The sequence below is a fragment of the Gossypium hirsutum genome, chromosome A03 (genome assembly GCF_007990345.1).
Source record: "Gossypium hirsutum isolate 1008001.06 chromosome A03, Gossypium_hirsutum_v2.1, whole genome shotgun sequence".
Classification (NCBI taxonomy): Eukaryota; Viridiplantae; Streptophyta; class Magnoliopsida; order Malvales; family Malvaceae; genus Gossypium; species Gossypium hirsutum.
Window position 1 is genome coordinate 1014186 of NC_053426.1, and position 19492 is coordinate 1033677.

General features: G+C 35.0%; 1 protein-coding gene and 1 pseudogene across 1 annotated transcript in view; one reads left to right on the plus strand and one right to left on the minus strand.

The window, feature by feature from the left end:
* LOC107941767 (uncharacterized) overlaps positions 1-15385 on the plus strand; it is a 36219-nt gene extending 20834 nt beyond the window's left edge. Inside the window, exons 35-64 of the mRNA XM_016875369.2 lie at positions 165-454; positions 554-638; positions 723-1052; positions 1225-1575; positions 1663-2152; positions 2559-2722; positions 3288-3450; positions 4015-4284; positions 5022-5216; positions 5337-5379; positions 5610-5734; positions 5871-6386; positions 7023-7799; positions 7898-7971; positions 8070-8418; positions 8503-8601; positions 8664-8819; positions 9100-9281; positions 9367-9855; positions 10341-10518; positions 10615-10751; positions 11843-11969; positions 12109-12330; positions 12403-12762; positions 12940-13098; positions 13216-13497; positions 13564-13779; positions 13869-13921; positions 14646-14754; positions 14873-15385. Of these exons, the coding sequence (XP_016730858.2) occupies positions 165-454; positions 554-638; positions 723-1052; positions 1225-1575; positions 1663-2152; positions 2559-2722; positions 3288-3450; positions 4015-4284; positions 5022-5216; positions 5337-5379; positions 5610-5734; positions 5871-6386; positions 7023-7799; positions 7898-7971; positions 8070-8418; positions 8503-8601; positions 8664-8819; positions 9100-9281; positions 9367-9855; positions 10341-10518; positions 10615-10751; positions 11843-11969; positions 12109-12330; positions 12403-12762; positions 12940-13098; positions 13216-13497; positions 13564-13779; positions 13869-13921; positions 14646-14754; positions 14873-15220 (7339 nt within the window). The 3' untranslated portion in view covers positions 15221-15385. The remainder of the gene's footprint in view (positions 1-164; positions 455-553; positions 639-722; positions 1053-1224; positions 1576-1662; positions 2153-2558; positions 2723-3287; positions 3451-4014; positions 4285-5021; positions 5217-5336; positions 5380-5609; positions 5735-5870; positions 6387-7022; positions 7800-7897; positions 7972-8069; positions 8419-8502; positions 8602-8663; positions 8820-9099; positions 9282-9366; positions 9856-10340; positions 10519-10614; positions 10752-11842; positions 11970-12108; positions 12331-12402; positions 12763-12939; positions 13099-13215; positions 13498-13563; positions 13780-13868; positions 13922-14645; positions 14755-14872) is intronic.
* A 541-nt stretch (positions 15386-15926) lies between these two features.
* Positions 15927-18058, minus strand: LOC107941768 (uncharacterized; annotated as a pseudogene).
* Between the last annotated feature and the right edge of the window lie 1434 nt (positions 18059-19492).

The following is a 19492-nucleotide window of genomic DNA, read 5'->3' on the forward strand; positions in this document are numbered from 1 at the left end:
AAGTGGTCAGATTTATACTTAGAATTTGTTGTTTCCTTGAATATCAGAAAGTAAAGCTGGAGCCATAAACAGCCATGCAACCTTTGTACAGGAAGGAGGCAATGTGTTAAATGAACACTTGACAATATGACAATTGATGTTCTGATACTGGCATGTTTCTGCAGGCTAGTTATGAAAGGTGATACCATGGAGATGACTGCAAATGCCCTTGGCTTGACAATGGAGAGTAATGGGATCAGAATTTTGGAGCCTTTTGACACCTCCATTAAGTATTCGAATGCTTCTGGAAAGAAAAATATGCATTTATCGGTTTCAAACATATTCATGAATTTTTCATTTAGCATCCTGAGACTGTTTTTAGCAGTTGAAGAAGATATTTTGGCCTTTCTAAGTACAACATCAAAGGAAATGACAGTTCATTGTTCTCAGTTTGACAAAGTTGGAACAATTAAATGTATGCTTTAACTCTTTTTCTCTTTTAATCCAGTGTTGGAGGAAATTGATTTGTTAGAAGTTTTACATGGTTTACTTATAGCCTTAGCATGCTTGACAGATCCCAAGACTGACCAGATATATGCCTTTTGGAGAGCTCGTGCTCCGGTGGGTTTTGCAGTTCTTGGTGACTATCTGACACCATTGTCAGTGGACTCTTTCCTTTGTCTTTGTTTGAAAGTTATTCTACTTCTTTCTGTACTTTGATGTTGGTGGTCTTCACTTGGCAGGGACAAACCACCTACAAAAGGTGTTCTTGCTGTGAACATCAACTATTTGCGAGTCAAGAGACCTGTATCTTTTAAACGAATTTGGCCACCTTTAGATTCTGGAGGCATCTCCAATGAAGGTGAAATTACATCCAATACATTGTTAAAAGACGAGGAAGAAACTAGCTGTTCTGTTTGGTTCCCTGAAGCTCCTGAAGGCTACGTCGCATTAGGTTGTGTGGTATCCCCTGGGAAATTGCAACCATCATTATCTTCTACTTTCTGCATCTTGGCTTCTTTTGTTTCTCCTTGTTCACTCAGGGACTGCATTACCATCAGTGACACCAATCAGTATGTTTAATTATAATGCTCCATCTTTATTGTGATTTCAGTTGTCTGTGTATATTTGTTGGCACATATTCTGTTTGTTTCATGGATTGTTAATGCTGTTGTGGTAACTAAGTTTTCTAATGACATTCTTTATTTCTTAAATACTCTGTGCAAATTGCGGATATCCATCTAGTCTAGCATTTTGGCGTGTGGATAATTCTCTTGGGACCTTCTTGCCAGCAGAACCAACCACTCTGAGGTTGTTAGCGACGGCATACGAATTACGTCATGTAATTATTAGGTCTCCTGAAGTCTATCCAAAAACATCTAGAGTTTCAGACACCCAAACTTTTCCAAATGGTCGTGTCAACAATCAACAGTCAGAAAGTTCGACGGTTGTAAATTCTGGTCGGCGTTTTGAAGCTGTTGCTAGTTTTAGGTTGATTTGGTGGAACAGAGGTTCGAGCCCTAGGAAGCAACTATCCATATGGCGTCCAGTGGTCCCCCTAGGAATGGTGTATTTTGGTGATATTGCTGTTCAAGGGTACGTGACACTTAAGAATGGATTTCTTTTTGATATATCTTGATTTAATTCAATAAAAGTTGATATTGTTAATTTTCTGAGTGTCAGGTATGAGCCTCCAAATACATGCACTGTTCTTCATGATACTGGAGATGATGAGCTTTTCAAAGCTCCTGTAGGATTCCAGCGTGTTGGACAGATTAAGAAACAGAGAGGAATGGAGAATATTTCTTTTTGGTTGCCTCAAGCTCCTCCAGGTTATGTTTCTGTGGGTTGTATTGCATGTAAGGGCCCACCAAAGCAACAAGATTTTTGCAGATTAAGATGCATGCGGAGTGATATGGTAAGTGGAGATCAGTTTTTGGAAGAAAGTGTTTGGGACACATCAGATGTGAAGTTTTGTACAGAACCATTTAGCATTTGGGTTGTTGCTAATGATTTGGGGACTTTTGTCGTCCGTGGTGGGTTCAGAAAACCTCCAAGAAGGTTTGCTTTAAAGCTGGTAGATCCATATTTACACAGTGCTTCAGATGATACTGTCATTGATGCAGAAATAGGGACCTTTTCTGTAGCCCTTTTTGATGACTATGGTGGCCTGGTGTGTATTTTATTCTGCAGTTCCTTTATGGTCCTTGGGCATATCATTGTTATATTTTTCTATTGAAAGTATATGAAGAATTACAGTGTGTTCTTATTATGGATGATTAGAAATGTGTCTAGTTCAGAGAGTCTTTTTGTCTAGCCATTACCAGTTATGGTTCAGTCATTATTGAAAGATAAAACTGCATGCTCTGCTTTTAAGATTTAAAAGCTATCATTGATTGCAATGATTTATGGTTGTTCTTTCTATTTTTAGTTCTGAAATACTCTAGCCTAATGTTCCAGTTTTCAATTTGAAAAATAATCTCAGGATTAATTAGACTTACGTTTACAACTAACCACACTAATACTGTGCTAAACATGCTTTTGGTTGATTCAATGGTTTTATGCTTACCATGTTGCAGATGGTTCCATTGTTTAATATATCATTGAGTGGAATAGCATTCAATTTACATGGAAGACGGGACTATTCAAATTCTACTGTTAACTTCTCTTTGGCTGCCAGATCATATAATGATAAATATGAATCCTGGGAGCCGATTGTTGAGCCGGTGGATGCGGTTTTAAGGTAATTATCTTCTGATCCATCTATTAGATGTAAATATTTGGATGGACTCCCTCTGTTCTGTATGTTTATTCATTTGACAAAAAAAGAGTAGTCGTGAATAACACACAACTAATATTACTTTGATTCAAGTTAAGAAAAACTGATTCTTAAATAATTTATTTTGATTAATTTTTTTTCATTTTAATGTTTGCTTAAGCTTGGTTTTGAATGCTGGTTTCTTGATGCTAATTGATTAGTGATAATATATTCCACTGCATAGAACTTCTATGTTGTAGATGGAAAAGAACTAATACTTGGAAATTGATATCTCATTTTGGAGTAAACTAAGTTTGAAGGTCGAACGTATGAAATTCAACTAATAGCTGCTAGAAAATAGAAATGAGCTTGTTGAAGTTTTTTGTTTTTGGGGAAATTATATCTTTATCAAGCTGTGTAGTTACCTGATAAATGATCCTTAGTTTCTTTTGGCTTTATCTTAACTTTCATCTGTTGTTTACTATTTCTTGTGAACCTCTTCTTAGTGTTTTGCATTAACTCCTCTGGCCTAATCTATGGTAACTTTCAGGTATCAGTATGATCCCAATGCCCCTGGTGCAGCATCTCAGTTACGTTTCACCTCCACAAAGGATCTCAACTTGAATATCTCAGTGTCTAATGCTAATATGATTATTCAAGCTTATGCAAGCTGGAATAATCTTAGTGATATTCATCAATATCATAAAAGACCGGTAATTGTTTGCAATTGCTTGATAAATTTTGGTAATACTCTATTTATCAGTGAATGATATGTTCATGGTCTTGATCTGAACGATCTTTTTTCTTATGTTTTTATCTTCTTCACTTCACTTCACTTCACTTCACCTCACTTTTCTTTTTTGAAAAAGTTCCTTTAAAATTATATTGGTGGTATTATGCCACATTTGTTGAGTATTGTGTTTTTAATGCTCTTATATTAAAGTTGGGGTTCTCCACTTAGTTGGGGCTCTCCACTTAGTGCCAAACAATTTTCTGGTATATGCTTAACATGGCATCAGAACCCAGGTTTTGTTATGTTGTTTGTCCTGCCTAACCCCATGAAAGGTTGTCCAAATGTTGTGAACTACACATGAGGGGTTGGGGTGGGGGGTGGGGAATGTTAAATGGTCTTACCACACATCTGTTAATTATAGGGTTTTTGTGGTGTATTATCAAAATTGAATCTCTCCACTTGTTGCTAAATGGTTTTAGATTCAATGCTTAACATATTGAATTTAGTGTTGAAAATATCTGAACTTCTTCTTTACATTACTTAGGAAGCATTTTTTCCGACCTCTGCTACAAGATCTGTCATTGATGTCCACCGCAAGAGAAGTTACTACATCATCCCACAAAACAAACTTGGGCAGGACATTTTTATTCGAGCCACTGAGATGAGACGGCTTGCAGATGTTATTAGAATGCCATCTGGGGATATGAAGCCTATAAAAGTTCCTGTTTCAAAAAATATGTTGGACTCTCACTTGAATGGAAAGCTGTGCAGGAAAATTAGAACAATGGTGACAATCATTATAGCTGATGCAACGGTACAGTCTTTTGATCTTCTCTCTCACTCTATTGATGGAGAACATCACTTTCTTCATCCTTTATTACAAGCTCTGTGATTGCTTTTTGAGTTTAGTCGTAAATAAGGAAAAATGTTTAGACATAGATAAATGTGTCTTTTAAGCAAAATTTTCCTTTTCCTATTGTTGTAGTTACCCTTGTTGAGAGCTTTTCCAATCTCACGGCTTCTTTTGACATAGATAAACAATATTAAAATAATACATCAAGAAAATAGACAGACATAGTTGTTTTGGAACTGATTTTAAAGCTATACAGGATAAAGACTTTTCCCTTTTAAATTTGTTTTACTTAAGTTCTAGGTTTTGGGGTTTCATTGCTGTCTGTAAATTTGGTGAGAAAATGTTTTGTTATGGTCATCAGTGTATTTTTTGCATTTAATTCTAACTCTTGACATCTTTTTGTGGTCCAATATTTTTTTTTTACTTTTAGGATTGTCTGATTTAGAAATGCTGGAAACACACATGCACACACATACACAGACAGCTAAAATGCATGCTGTGTAAATTCTCTTTGAAATCAGTTATCAAACTTGATGTCTGTCCTAGTTTTTTTGGAAGGACAGCGGGAAAGGAAATGGAGCTAGTGTGTGAAACGGTTTTAAGTTCACTCATTTATCTTACAATTTTCTACTCTTATTAGTTATATTGTGACAAATAATTTGTTCAATTGCTTGGTCTGGCATGCTTTTGTAATTTAGTTACCCAGAGTTGAAGGGTTGACTTCTCATCATTATACCGTGGCTGTTCGCCTTTCTCCTGATCAAAGCCTTCCAAGTGAATCACTGATTCGTCAACAAAGTGCACGTACTTGCGGGCACATCTCAAGTTACTTGTCTTCTGATACTGAATTTGTTGACTGGAGTGAAATATTTTTCTTCAAAGTTGACTCTCCAGTACGTAAGAATGATATTAGTATTCTTCAATGAACCCTGTGTTACTCTATAATTTTTTTCTCTTCTTTTTTTTTTTTTTTGGCATATTCCTAATATTCTTATGATGCTTAATTCTCCCAGGACACCTACATTGTGGACCTAATTGTTTCTGATGTAGGAAAAGGTAATAGATATACGTGCCAGCATAGTTGTTGTGCTAATAAAAAACGTACCTTATGCATATTAAATATTATATTCCAATTCATTAATCAAGAACCTTGACATTGCCATTTAGGATTTCTGTGATATTATTATACCTTAATTACCACATCTATTCACAATGGCATTAACTCTAGAGAGAAGATGATCTTCTAGTTTATGCCTGCTTTACTGAATCCACTGTATCTTTAACAGGTGAGGCTATCGGATTCTTTTCTGCACCCTTGAATCATATAGCCATGTACATCCCAGATGATTCCCCTCAGTACAATCAGACCAATAGCTCAATGTGGATGGACTTATCCTTGTCAGCATCTATGGTAAATGTGATAATTTTATTTATAACTCATGGAAATGATATTTTTCATAGGGTTTGGACATAATACAAGGCTTCAAGTGGAATTATTTTAAAGCATTCTTCAGAGCTGTGGAACTTAAGCGGATTGTTTCTTGCAGAATACCGCTCAAGCAGATAGGAGGGGGAAGAAGTCAAGTGGGAAACTAAAATGTGCTGTAATTTTGTCACCAAAATCTAATACTGATGAAACAAATGAATCCTTTGTTGGTGGTAGAAAATCGAGATTCATTCAGATAAGTCCTAGCATGGAGGGCCCTTGGACTACAGTGCGGCTGAACTATGCGGCACCGGCTGCTTGTTGGCGTTTAGGCAATTATGTTGTGGCTAGTCAAGTTACTGTAAAGGATGGCAACAGATATGTAAATATTAGGTCTCTGGTCTCTGTACATAACAACACAGATTTTGTACTTGATTTATATCTTGTATCCAAGGCTTCGAGTGAAATGATGGAAAGGCCTACTGATTTAAGCATGCCTGAAGGTATGCAACATGATGGTAACAGAATTCAGACAGATGAGTTCTTTGAAACTGAAATATATGATCCAGATACTGGATGGATTGGTTCCAATGCTCAATTGAATCAAGATCAAACTTATGCTGGAGGCTTCCAGCAGGTAAGCATTAATATTAAACCATTTATTAGCTCTAAGTAGCTGTAAGACATTTTGCAGCATAACTAGTTCTCTTCTGCCTTCTCTAATTCGCACATTAAAGTGCTCATTGTTCCAACATGAAGATTTTGTTTATGAAACATCCAATCATATGGTAGTATTTTGAATAATAGGCATTATGTCTTCTTCATCTGTTGCCTCAACTTCTTCCACAGTTACACTGCTAATACCTTGGAACACATTGTCTCTTTGTGTCACTCCAGGCATTCATCTTTCAGGAAATGATGAGTTTTTTTTCTCCATCTATGTTTTAGTTATTTTTGTTGTCTTTTTAATTCCTTGAACATGCAAAACATTTTTCTTTCTGAACCTCTTCTACTTATGTAGGTTGTGCATTCATCCTGGATAATGTGCTTGCAAGTTGCCAAATTTACATGTTTTTAAGCCTGATCCCATTTATGACCTTGAAAATGTGTTTTGGAACTTCAAAACCTAGTTGAAATACTCTAAGATCAGGAACCAATTGGTTTTGGTATTGTTGGAGAAGATAAAAAAGACAGATATTTTGTTAGAGATTTAAAATCTCAGTTGGGATGTCTAAACTCTAAATTGGTTTTTAATTCCTCCCAAAAAATGCAGGCTACTTCTGGACTTGAGTTACCTTCAGGTTGGGAGTGGGTAGATGATTGGCATTTGGATACTTCTTCTGCTAATACCAATGGTGGATGGGTTTATGCTTCGAATGTAGAAAGCCTAAAATGGCCTGAGTCAGATGATTCCCTAATATCTTCGAATTCTGTGAGGCGAAGAAAATGGATTAGGAATATGAAACAACCATCACCTAATGCAAAGAAGGATATATTTGTTGGCCAGTTGAAACCTGGTGATGCAGTGCCCCTTCCCTTATCAGCCTTAACTCAGTCTGCACCATTTGTGTTTCAGTTGCGACCTTCACATTTTGATGGTCCTGATAAGTATTCCTGGAGTTCTGTAGTTAGAAAGCCTGGTCAACCAGAAGTTTCTGGAAAATCTACTGAAACTTCTGAGATATATGTATCAGCTCTCACTGAGTCTGAGGAATTGCTTTGTTGCACCCTGCTAAGTGAGACATCTTCAAATAATTCTTCACGTAAAATTTGGTTTTGTTTAGACATACAAGCAACTGAGATTTCAAAAGACATTCACTCCGATCCTATCCTGGATTGGAGTATTCTGGTCAAATCCCCATTATCTATCACCAACTATCTTCCTCTTACAGCTGAATATTCTATCCTTGAGATGCCAGCAAGTGGTCATTTCATTCCCTGCTCCCGAGGAATATCTCGCCCTGGAAGAACTGTAAATATATACAATGCCAATATATGTAATCCTTTATTCTTCTCACTACTTCCTCAGAGGGGATGGTTGCCATTACATGTGAGATTTTAAGGCAAATTATATTTCTTTTTAACGTCAAATCTGTCTTTTCTGTCATATTTAATAGTCTATTGGTTTTTACTTTCACTGATTTACAGGAAGCTGTTCTGATCTCACATCCACATGGCATTCCATCCAAAACAATAAGCCTAAGAAGTTCAATCTCTGGAAGGTTTATTGCAGATTGCATTGCCTTAAAATATTCAAGTCTCTTGAATATGTTAAAAAGTCCTCTCTGTTCTGATACCTTTGATATTTCTGGTATTGCAGGATTGTTCAACTCATTATTGAACAAGATTATGACAAAGAACAAAAAATGATGTCAAAAAAAATCAAAGTCTATGCTCCTTATTGGTTTTCAGTTTCCAGATGTCCACCACTTACGTACAGGCTTGTTAATGTGGGAGAGAAAAAACGCACAAGCAAGATCAGATTTCCTTGTTATTCTAAAAAGAAAACTGAAGAAATCATTGAGGAAATAACTGATGAGGAAATGTACGCTGGTCATACAATTGCCTCAGCTATGAACTTTAATTTGCTTGGCCTTTCTGTAGCAATTACTGAGTCTATCAAGGAGCACTTCGGACCTATTAAAGATCTTTATCCCCTTGGTGACATGGTAAATCAAATGTCAATTGTAATTAGAAGCCATCTCGTACAATAACTTTGTTTGTGAAGTACTTTCTTTTTTCCTGGCCAACAGGATGGATCTTTGGATACTTATGCTTATAATGCTGATGGCAAATGTATCCGCCTTTTTGTTTCTGCAAAGCCCTGCCCCTATCAATCTGTTCCTACAAAGGTAGTGTTGAAATGATTATGTTGTTTGTAATGCAAACACTTGATTTATTAAAATCTTTGTAGGTGGTTACTGTCCGGCCATACATGACCTTTACAAACAGACTCGGTCAGGAGATATACATTAAGTTAAGCAGTGAAGATGAGCCTAAAGTTCTTCGTACTTCTGATTCAAGAATCTCCTTCTTACATTGTGAGAATGATGGGATAGATAAACTTCAGGTCAGTCAATTTAATAGAACCTTTTATCCTTGTTTTTACACTAATCCTTAAATCTTGCAGTGAGATTATGGCATAACTTATACCCTTCTCATTTCATCTTTGCTTGTACTGGATTTCTAGATTGAATTGTACTTTTGTTTTGCCTTCTGATTTTCAAAAAAGGTCTACTGTTTTGCACTTCTATTCTTGTATGCAAACTATGTATTTTTAATACAAAAAATTGCCATGAGCATCAAATTCATTTCTTCTCTTATTAAGTTGATCTATTTGAAATTTCTAGGTACGACTAGAAGATACAGAATGGTCATTTCCTGTTCAAATAGTAAAAGAGGATACCATCTCATTGGTTTTGAGGCGGCATGATTCTTTAAGGACCTTTTTGCAAGTAGAAATTCGTGGCTATGAAGAAGGATCGCGATTTATAGTAGTATTCCGCGTTGGATCAACCAAAGGTCCAGTTAGGTAAGTTAGTCATTGCTTTCTAGATATTAAATAATAGTGTGTGACACGATGGTTTTGATTGACCTATCAAAGCATGAATGAACAGAATTGAGAATAGAACCTTCGACAAAACAATATGCATTCGCCAATCTGGATTTGGTGAGTATGCATGGACTACTTTAGAAGCTCTTTCAACTACAATATTTTCCTGGGAAAATCCCTATGGACAAAAGTCCATTGATGCTAAAATTGATGGAGATGGCAACAACCGAGTTTGGAAAGTCAATTTGGAAAGGGCTGGGCAATTTTCTGCAGACGAAGGAGAACTTGGAATGCACTTGCATGTTTCCAAAATAGGAAATATCAAAATTGTTAGGTTCACTGATGATTGGACTTGGAAAAGCTCGCATGAAGATATGTCTCTATTGGCTGCTGGAAAGCCACAGATGGACATTGCGCCTGTAGAAATCATCATTGAATTGGGAGTTGTTGGGGTGTCTGTTGTGGACCACATGCCAAAAGAACTCTTTTATCTATACCTGGACAGAGTTTTTGTATCATATTCTACTGGCTATGATGGTGGAACCACCAGCAGGTAAGAGCTTCTATTTCATAGATATAACTTTTTAAAGAATTGGCATGATGTCCTCATTTTCAGCTGATTAGCAGTTTCTTGCTCTTGGCCATTGTATAATGCTTGATGACACACATGTTTTACAGTATGTCCTGCTACCTACTGGAAGATAAAAGTTTTGAGTAAAACACATTTATTGTGCTTTTTTCTACACTAATGACACAAGTTAATTTTTGTCTGATATTTTAGTTGGACCCATTGTTTTCTTCCTTCAAGTGTCTATTTATGTACATTTACTTCGTTTTATGAATAGTAGTGGCCTGCAAACAAGATGACATGACTTGAACTAAAACCCCTTCCTTAGACTTGGCTTTTTCCATTTCTGACTTCATTCAAAATAATAATTTTCAAATGGCTGCTAGTTCTTGGGAATTGAACATCCATTTTCTATCATTTATCTTTGTTGGTTTTTCTGATGTATAAGCTGATTCTATTGTTTCTGCCAGGTTCAAGCTCATACTGGGATATTTGCAGATGGACAACCAGCTTCCTCTAACACTAATGCCAGTGCTATTGGCACCTGAGAAGATGAGCGATATTCGTCATCCTGTATTTAAGATGACCATTACAATGCAAAATGCTACCACTGATGGCATCCAGGTGTATCCGTATGTGTATATACGGGTAATGTTCTGTCTACTTTATGCATAGCAGTTGGCTTTACTGTGCTTTTTTAGACAATAGTATAATTGATCTCTAAGATCTCTGTTCACATGATAGGTGACCGACAAGTGTTGGAGGCTTAATATTCATGAACCTATCATTTGGGCATTGGTTGATTTCTATAACAATCTTCATCTAGAGCAAATTCCTCAAAGTTCCAATGTCACTCAAGTTGACCCAGAGATACGTGTTGAGTAAGACTAGTTTTCCACCTCTTTACAGCTAGAAACTTGTAATATTGATGTTGGCTAGGTGATGTCTTGGTAGAATTTACTTATATAGGTATTCCCTGTTCATTACCAGGAAAATAGTAAAATTTTATTGCTAGTTTTTTAATATTTTCATGATTCAGTTTCAATCTGTTTTTGTGTTCTTGGATTGTGCAACCAAGTGCAAAAGCATCTACACATCACATAAATGCTACTACGCATCTATCCACTTTAAAGCATAAAAGTAGTTATGTATATCCAACATGAGTTGACTTTGTTTGCTATTAAGTTTATTTTTAAGAGTTTATATTTTCTTGTTTTCAGTTTGGTCCATGCTTTGTTTTGGAAGAGAATCCAATGAATTTTTTTTTTAATATATTGGTGATCTTTTCTCACGTGTAAGCCTCTAGCATTGCATCAAAGAAACTATTATGGATCAGTATGTGGCTTTGACTACACTATGTGAATGTTGTTTTGTTTCTCCTTTCCCTTTTAATTTTCTAAATGAATTTTGAGAAGATTCCCTTGACATCTTTATCAACAAAATAGCTGGAGATATAATAATGCGCTCATCATTACTAAGGTGTAAAACAAATTCATTTTGACTAATAAGACATCCAAGCCAAGCAGCATTTAATGCCATTAAACTTTTATATTACTACGATGCGAGTGTCTGATATAGATATATGTCCAATGGAGGTATGTTTAGTTTTTCTTAGCTTTCTCATATATTTGGAGGATCCGTGGAGGGTCATATCCCCATAGTCATATTAGATATGAATTCTTGACACAGTGCTTCGAGAAAATTGAAGAGTCAGAGCATCGTAGTTTAACTTGATCCACTAGAATTGTATTCACAAATATGGTTGTGCTAGAAGGACTATTTTATTCAATGCTAGTTTTATTGTTACTGGATTGTTTCCTTAACGAGAAGTTTTAAGATGACTTTGATTTCTTCTTTGTTGTAAGTCTGGAGGTTTCATCTTCATTATCAGTACTTAACTTATTTGAAAGTATCATTTAGGGTTTTGAAGCTGAAAGGAAATAATTATGTTTCCCTCTTCTGATCTTTTCAGCCTGATAGATATTTCAGAGGTAAGGTTGAAAGTGTCATTGGAGACAGCACCAGCTCAAAGACCTCATGGAGTTCTGGGTGTGTGGAGTCCTATACTTTCTGCTGTTGGAAACGCATTTAGAATTCAGGTCTGGGAACATTTTTTACTTAACATGACAGCACTCCTGCCTAATAAAGTAGCATTTAGGATATTGAGGCAGCAGACATTCTATAGGAAGATTTCTTTTACATGAATAAGGCTACTGACTTTTGAGCCTTTAATTATAGGTGCATCTTAGAAGGGTGATGCGCAAAGACAGATTCATGCGGAGAAGTTCCATAGCTCGTGCAGTTGTAAACCGTATTTGGCAAGATTTGATTCATAACCCTCTTCACTTGTTATTTTCAGTAGATGTACTTGGTATGACTAGTTCGACCTTGGCTTCTCTGAGTAAGGGATTTGCAGAGCTTTCAACTGATGGGCAGTTTCTGCAAATGCGCTCAAAGCAGGTAAGCTTTTCCTTTTGTTTCTGTTAATAACTTCGGTTTAAAAATTTGAGAAGTAGATTAACCTAAGATCAGGTATCATCAAGGAGAATCACTGGGGTAGGTGACGGAATTATTCAAGGAGCAGAAGCTCTTGCCCAGGGTGTTGCTTTTGGTGTGGTTGGGGTTGTGAGAAAACCGGTGGAAAATGCCAGACAGTATGGTCTCCTAGGACTTGCACAGGGAATAGGACGTGCTTTCCTAGGAATCTTTGTTCAACCTGTCAGCGGGGTATTAGATTTCTTCTCATTGACAGTTGATGGAATTGGTGCTAGTTGTTCCAAATGTTTGGAGGTTTTGAATAACAAAAGCACCTTTCAGAGAATTAGAAATCCCCGAGCTATTCGTGCTGATGGTATACTTAGAGAGTACTCTGAGAAAGAAGCTACTGGTCAGGTACCAAATTGGCCTTTTTGATATATGGAAATTGTTTGTCACGAGATTGACAATGGAAAAGTGTGCTTATTAAGCCCCATGAATCTGTTCACACATTGAAAGAAATAGAAATATGTATTCTTTATCTATCTGTTTGGAAAATATTTGTGAATTTGATTGTTTGTCCTTTGTTTCCAGATGGTACTCTATCTGGCACAAGCAAGTCAACATTTTGGCTGTACAGAAATATTCAAAGTGCCCTCAAAATTTGCTTGGTCTGATCATTACGAAGAGCATTTTCTACTAACAAACCACAAAATAGTTTTGGTGACCGATAAGCGAGTTATGCTCTTGCAGGTGACTCAAGGGAATCCTTTTTTTGCTCAAGGACTTAAGGGGAATTGAGCTATGACACTGCATATATAAATAAATTTCGGCTGATTTTCTGATGCATTCTTTCTCCATTGTCCACAGTGTTCATCGCTCGACAAAATGGACAAAAAACCTTGCAAGATCATGTGGGATGTTCCATGGAAAGAGCTCATGGCACTGGAGTTGGCAAACCAAGGCAATCAATTGCCTTCTCACTTGCTCCTACATCTTAAGAATTTTAAGAGATCAGAATCTTTTGTTAGAGTCATAAAGTGCAATGTTGAAGAGGTTGAGGGAATAGAACCACAAGCTGTTAAGATATGTTCAGTAGCGCGTAAGATGTGGAGAATGTATCAAGCTGACGTAAACAGCATTATGTTAAAGGTTCGTACTTTGCATACATCTTTATCCTTTTACATAAACAATACTTATAAGATTCTCCACGTGCAGGTTCCTTCAAGCCAGAGGTACGTATATTTTTCCGGGAGTGAGAATGATAGGAAATCAGTACATGCCCTCAAGAAATCCATCATCAAGTCAAGAGAGCTCTCTTCATCAAGTTCTGCACTTGAAGAAACTAAATTTGTTAGACACAGTGTAAACTTTATGAAGATCTGGAGCAGCGAGAGAGAATTGAAAGGTCGATGTTCGTTATGCAGAAAAAAGGTGCTTTATGATTTACCATACTATACTTGTTGCAGTCAAGATAATTTAATGGCACATTCTCAACATAAAAAGTTTATTTTGTCTATCAGGCATCAGATGATGGTGGATTGTGTAGCATTTGGAGGCCCACTTGTCCAGACGGGTAACTATTAAATTCTTCGTAGCACTTTTTTGTCTTATATAGATTAGAGTTTGTATTTACTCAAAAGTCTTATTTCTGAATCTGATTGCTGTAGCTTCCTGTGTTTACATGAAATATGTAGCCTTTACGTTCAGAATGTTCTGCTGGTGCTAATCACTTGTGACCCGAAATTACGGAAGTGTTGTAAACCTTGAAAAATACTTATTTTATGATAAATGGTAGCACCTATTACATTTAGTGGTAAAAGTACCATGGAGGTCCCTGTATAGCAGTCACATTACGTTTTGTCCCTCTACTGAAAAAGGGAAAATTATTCTTTATACATTAGATCAAAGACCAAATTGGCCCTTTCTGTTAAAAAATTTATCCATTTGTACTGTTAAAAACTAGCATGGTTGATGGAATAACCAAACATTGACATGTGGCGTGTCATGTGTACCTCAAGTTGACCAACATGGACTAGTTTTTAACAGCAGAAATGGATGTAATTTTTAATAGGATCAGTTTGCTCTTTGATCTAAAGTACAAAAACTAGTTTTTCCATATTTTGAGTAAAGGGGGAAAAATGCAATCAGATTCCTAGTACAGGCCTCCATGATACTTTTACTGACTTTAGTCATTTCTTGATGTACATTGCTATCTAGTGAACCATGTTAGTACTTGTTGCTTCTTTTCCCCCTTATTTGTTTTTAAATATCAAGCAGAATAATTTTATTTCCTTCAGGTATGTCTCTGTCGGTGACATAGCTCGTGTTGGGAACCATCCTCCTAATGTTGCAGCTGTTTATCAAAGCATCGACAAGCTATTTGCACTTCCCGTGGGTTATGACTTGGTAGGAATATTGGATTCGATCTTTCAAATAGCCATCTTGAGGACTTTTAGGAGCTACTTAATGACATCCTGTTTTAGTTGCATGAATTCAAATCGTCATATTTGAGAGTTTTTTGCAGGTGTGGAGGAATTGTATGGATGACTACACAACTCCAGTGTCTATTTGGTATCCAAGAGCTCCTGAAGGATTCATCAGTCTCGGTTGTGTTGCTGTACCAGGTTTTGAGGAGCCAGAACCCGATTTAGTACAATGTGTGGCCGAAGTAATATTGGAGGAAACTACATTTGAAGAGCAAAAAATATGGTCTGCACCAGAATCATATCCATGGGGTTGTCATGTTTACCAAGTCAAAAGTGAAGCTCTTCATTTTGTTGCTTTAAGGGAAAGTAAAGAATACAAGGATTGGAAACCCAGGAAAATTCCTGATCATTTCCAGCCTCAGCAATCATTAGAAGAAGCTCACTGAATCTTTTTTTTTTTTGTGCCATTTTTTTAGATTGAATGTGAGATGTATGTATGTATGTACAAATTGGTTTGACCTTTAAGTATTGTTAATACCAAAAATCAAAGATGTAAATGAATCCCAATAAGCATTTTTTTTGATAAAGCAAAGAAGTATATTTCAACAGAAGTTTGACTGTTTTTTTAGTTTACTAATTAGCAGTCAAGATAAATTTGAATAGTTGGTACACTGGCAGGTTGGATTTAAGACGAGTTTAAGAATAATATTAACATGTAAAATTGTCCATTTATATATGACTAAGTTTAGGTTATAGTGCTATATATCACTATATATTATTTTTTATATATAATGAATTATATAATATTACTTTATAATATAATATATCATAAATTTAAAATGATTTGAACTATTATCTATATTTTAAACGAATTTAATCTTTTGACAATCTATTTTTGAGTTTAATATTTTAATCCTAAACTTGCAAAATTCAAGGGGCATAATAACATTTTAGACTTTTTAATTTTATAAAAAAATTATTTTAGTCATCCATTTAATAGATGTGAATTGTTATATAAATAACACATCATATTTTTAAATTTAAAAAATTAATTAAATACTAACCATATTTATATCACATCAATAAAGATAAAAATTAAATATGGGGCTAAAATGACGTTTTCTATTAAGTTGGGAGCCAAATAAATCATTGTACCAAACTTTTGAGCGAGTACTCCTTCATGATTAAGTCCAGGGTAGATATTGTATTACATCTAACAACAAAATGAATAATATACATAGATCCGAAAACAAAATGAGAAATGAAATAGCAAAACTTTTATTCCTTTTTAACAAAAATTTGAAATAGACAAAGAAACTTCATCCTTCTATCAATCAAGTACAACCAATTTCTGATACTCTTCACCAGAAATAGCAGCTTCCATAACAGCAACAGGGTTTATATCACCATCTTCATCCAAAAACATCTTTAATAAATTCTTCGAAAATCCACTAACCAAAGCAACCCTTTTTGAGTTGCAGGCACTGGTGTAGCCCTTGAATGTCTCAAATTCCAAAACACAATTTGTGGGATCACATCTCCATACCCTTTCTCTGTAAATTTCTTTACAATAACATCATAATCAGTCTCCCATGGTGACATTGAAGCTTGATCAAATTCCATATCACTAAACACAAACAACCTTTTAATCATTTGTTCTGGTTTTAAATTCCCTTCAACAGCAACTTTCAATATAAGATCAAATACTTTTTGAAAATCAGTGTTGCCACCCCATTCCATATCTCTCACAAACTGTGTTTTTTCCTTCAAGTTTTCACCTTCTACTAATTTAAGTTTAGGGCTTTCACTAAAAGTTATAAGCTTTCCTTTCCATGGTTTTTCACTTAAATCCGATACCAATACGCCTAATGCGACTGAAACTTCCATTGGTGTCCCGTGCATACTACCGGAAACATCGGAAACCGCCATACAATTACGAAGTTTACCTTTTTGTAATAAGTCATTCACCATCCTCTGCCATTGAAGCTCTGCTACTTGCTCAACTTGTTCGTCGTCGGCTTTGTTTAATTCAGCGATTATTTCGTGTGGGAGTAATGCACCGGATGCGATAGTCGACTTACCGGCTTTTACGTCTTCTAAATACTTCGAAAACCGATCTTTATCGTGTTTTAAAAACTTCTCCTTGTAAAACTTCATTGCTATAGAAGCTACTCTGTTGTAAGGGATTGAATCCCATTTATTTGCACCAATGTATACTTCTGGTAATTCTAAAATTTTACGCAGTGGCACTAACACATCTTTTCTAAGCCGATCACGAACACGGTAAGCATAATGTTCTTCATCGATTCCTTCATATTCAGGATAATTTTCTCGAGAAAATATTTTCTTGGAAATGCTTTCACATAACAATGTTGATTTATCAAATGAAGAATCAATTGAAGGACACCATTTTGCAGCAAGACCAATCTTTCTAGTTTCATTAGATTTCAAAAACTCCATATCTGATTTAAGACAAGCAGCAAAAAGATCAGAGACACGTTCATAAAGGAACCTGAAATCTGGGTCTCTTGAATATCGCTCGATCACCTTTTTAGCCATTGAAATCTTCTTTTCCTTTCTTAAATCCCTTGCTTTTGCTTTCTCCAAATTCGGGTTTGTAGCTCCTTTGGGTTTTGATTTTTCCACTTTTTGCTTCATTGAATAACAACGGCTTCCCTCTCTGAATATCCCCATCTTTCTCATCAACCAATCTTGTTTTTGAACCTGTCTAACCGTAGATCCTTCAAGCAAACGATACAGAATTTCGGGTAAATCCTTGAAATACCCAAAATTAACAAAGGAATCCAAATTACAAGCAAGGGTTTTAGGATGATGATCGTGTAACCAAAACGCCGCCGTATAAAACCCTTCCTTGTCGGATTTCCCTGTACCACGAACACCACGTAAGTTACAAATTAGCTTCAGAGTCATCAATGGATCAAAATTCCAAGCTCGACCCAACATTTCTCTAATGGAATCGGGTGGGGAATTAGGTACCACATGGAAAAAAAAGTCAAGGCAAGGGTTGCCGGTGGCTAAATAAGTGGCTGAATTATTTTCGGTGAATCCCATCGAAGGTGTGTTTTTGGCTTTATTGAAATTAGCCAACATTAGATCCATGAATGGATCGCTTGGAACTTTAGTGGTGGTGGTGGCGACAGTGGTTTCAGGCTTTGGAGGAGTGGGGTGGCGGAGCTCCGGTGGGCCGAGAAGAGACGGTGGCGACATTGTTGATGAGGGCTAAAGAAGAAGAAGGGATTTTGTTTCGAATGTAGAGCGACGTGCTTGAATATGGTTTATTTATAACGTACGCCTTACCTTGGTCCCCAAGAATATGATTATTTTTCTATTTTTACCCTTTTATCTAATAGGAAATTTCTCTTCTTTGAAATTTTATTTTTGTATTATCTTAATAATTAAGCAATAAATTAATTTATTGTCATGGAAAAAAAATTATTTTTGGAATAATTACATGTACGTTACATAATTTCAAAAGGCTTTATTTTTTTTCATAAATTGGCCCTTAAACTATAATTTTTAGATTGGTCTTTAAAGGATTTGTTTGCAAACTACAAAAATAATCACTAAATTTTGGTGAAATTTCTTTCTTTTGTCACTGAACTATAAAAAGTTACATTTTAGTCATTAAAGTTATCGGTTTATAACGTTTTGGTCATTCGTCCATTGATGGTCGTTACAATCTTAACCGAAAAGTGAAGTGGCATTTTACTTCAAGGATATATATCCAATTCGATCCTTGAACTATATTTAAAACATTCGATTTGGTACTTTTACAACATTTTAACAATAATCCCAAAAAAATTATTAAAAATTATAAAGAAATGAAAAAATCTTTAAAAATATCAGAAAATTCATTATTTATTTTTTGAAATTATAAAAATATTTCTTTAAAATTATAATTATGTAAAAAAATAAAAATGATAAAGTTGAAAGTTAAAAAATCATAGTGTCTTAGATTTTAATGACTTTATATAAATAAAATGACTAAAGACCTCTCATATTAAGATAACTTATTTGGTAGAAATAATAATTTTTAGTTATTTTCTAATTAAATTAGTGCTCAGTCGACTAGTGACACAGATTTAATTAAGTATTTAAATATAGTATAAATAAGTACATTATAATAATTATATTATTATTTAAACTTTTTAACTAAACTGACGCCATGAGTCAAATTAACTCAATTGAAAATGACTAAAAAATTATTATTTTTACGAAGTAACAAATATTAATATAAGGGTATTGTTGAAAGTTTCAATTTAACTATTTCAATTAAAACCTTTTTTGATTTTTATATACTTTTTCATAAGTATATTGTTTCCGTTTACCTTGTTATAATCTAGTATATAATAAATTTATTATATTAAAATTACTATTATAATATTTTGTACTAATTACATTTTAGTTAATATATTATTTGGTACTTAAGTTTGGTTTTAATATTTAATTTTGAACTTTAGTTTTTTTCAATTTGGTACTTAAATTTAATTATAATGTTTAATTTGATATTTGAGTTTTTTTTTTGGCTGCAATCAATTATTTAACTTTGGCTTAATGTCCAATTTGATACTTAAGCTTTTTATTTTGTCTCAATTAAGTACCTATGTTTTTTTTACTATAGTACACATGTCAAATATTCATTAAGTCACCTGATACCATTTTATCTGGGTACTAAATTGAACATTAAAGCTAAATTC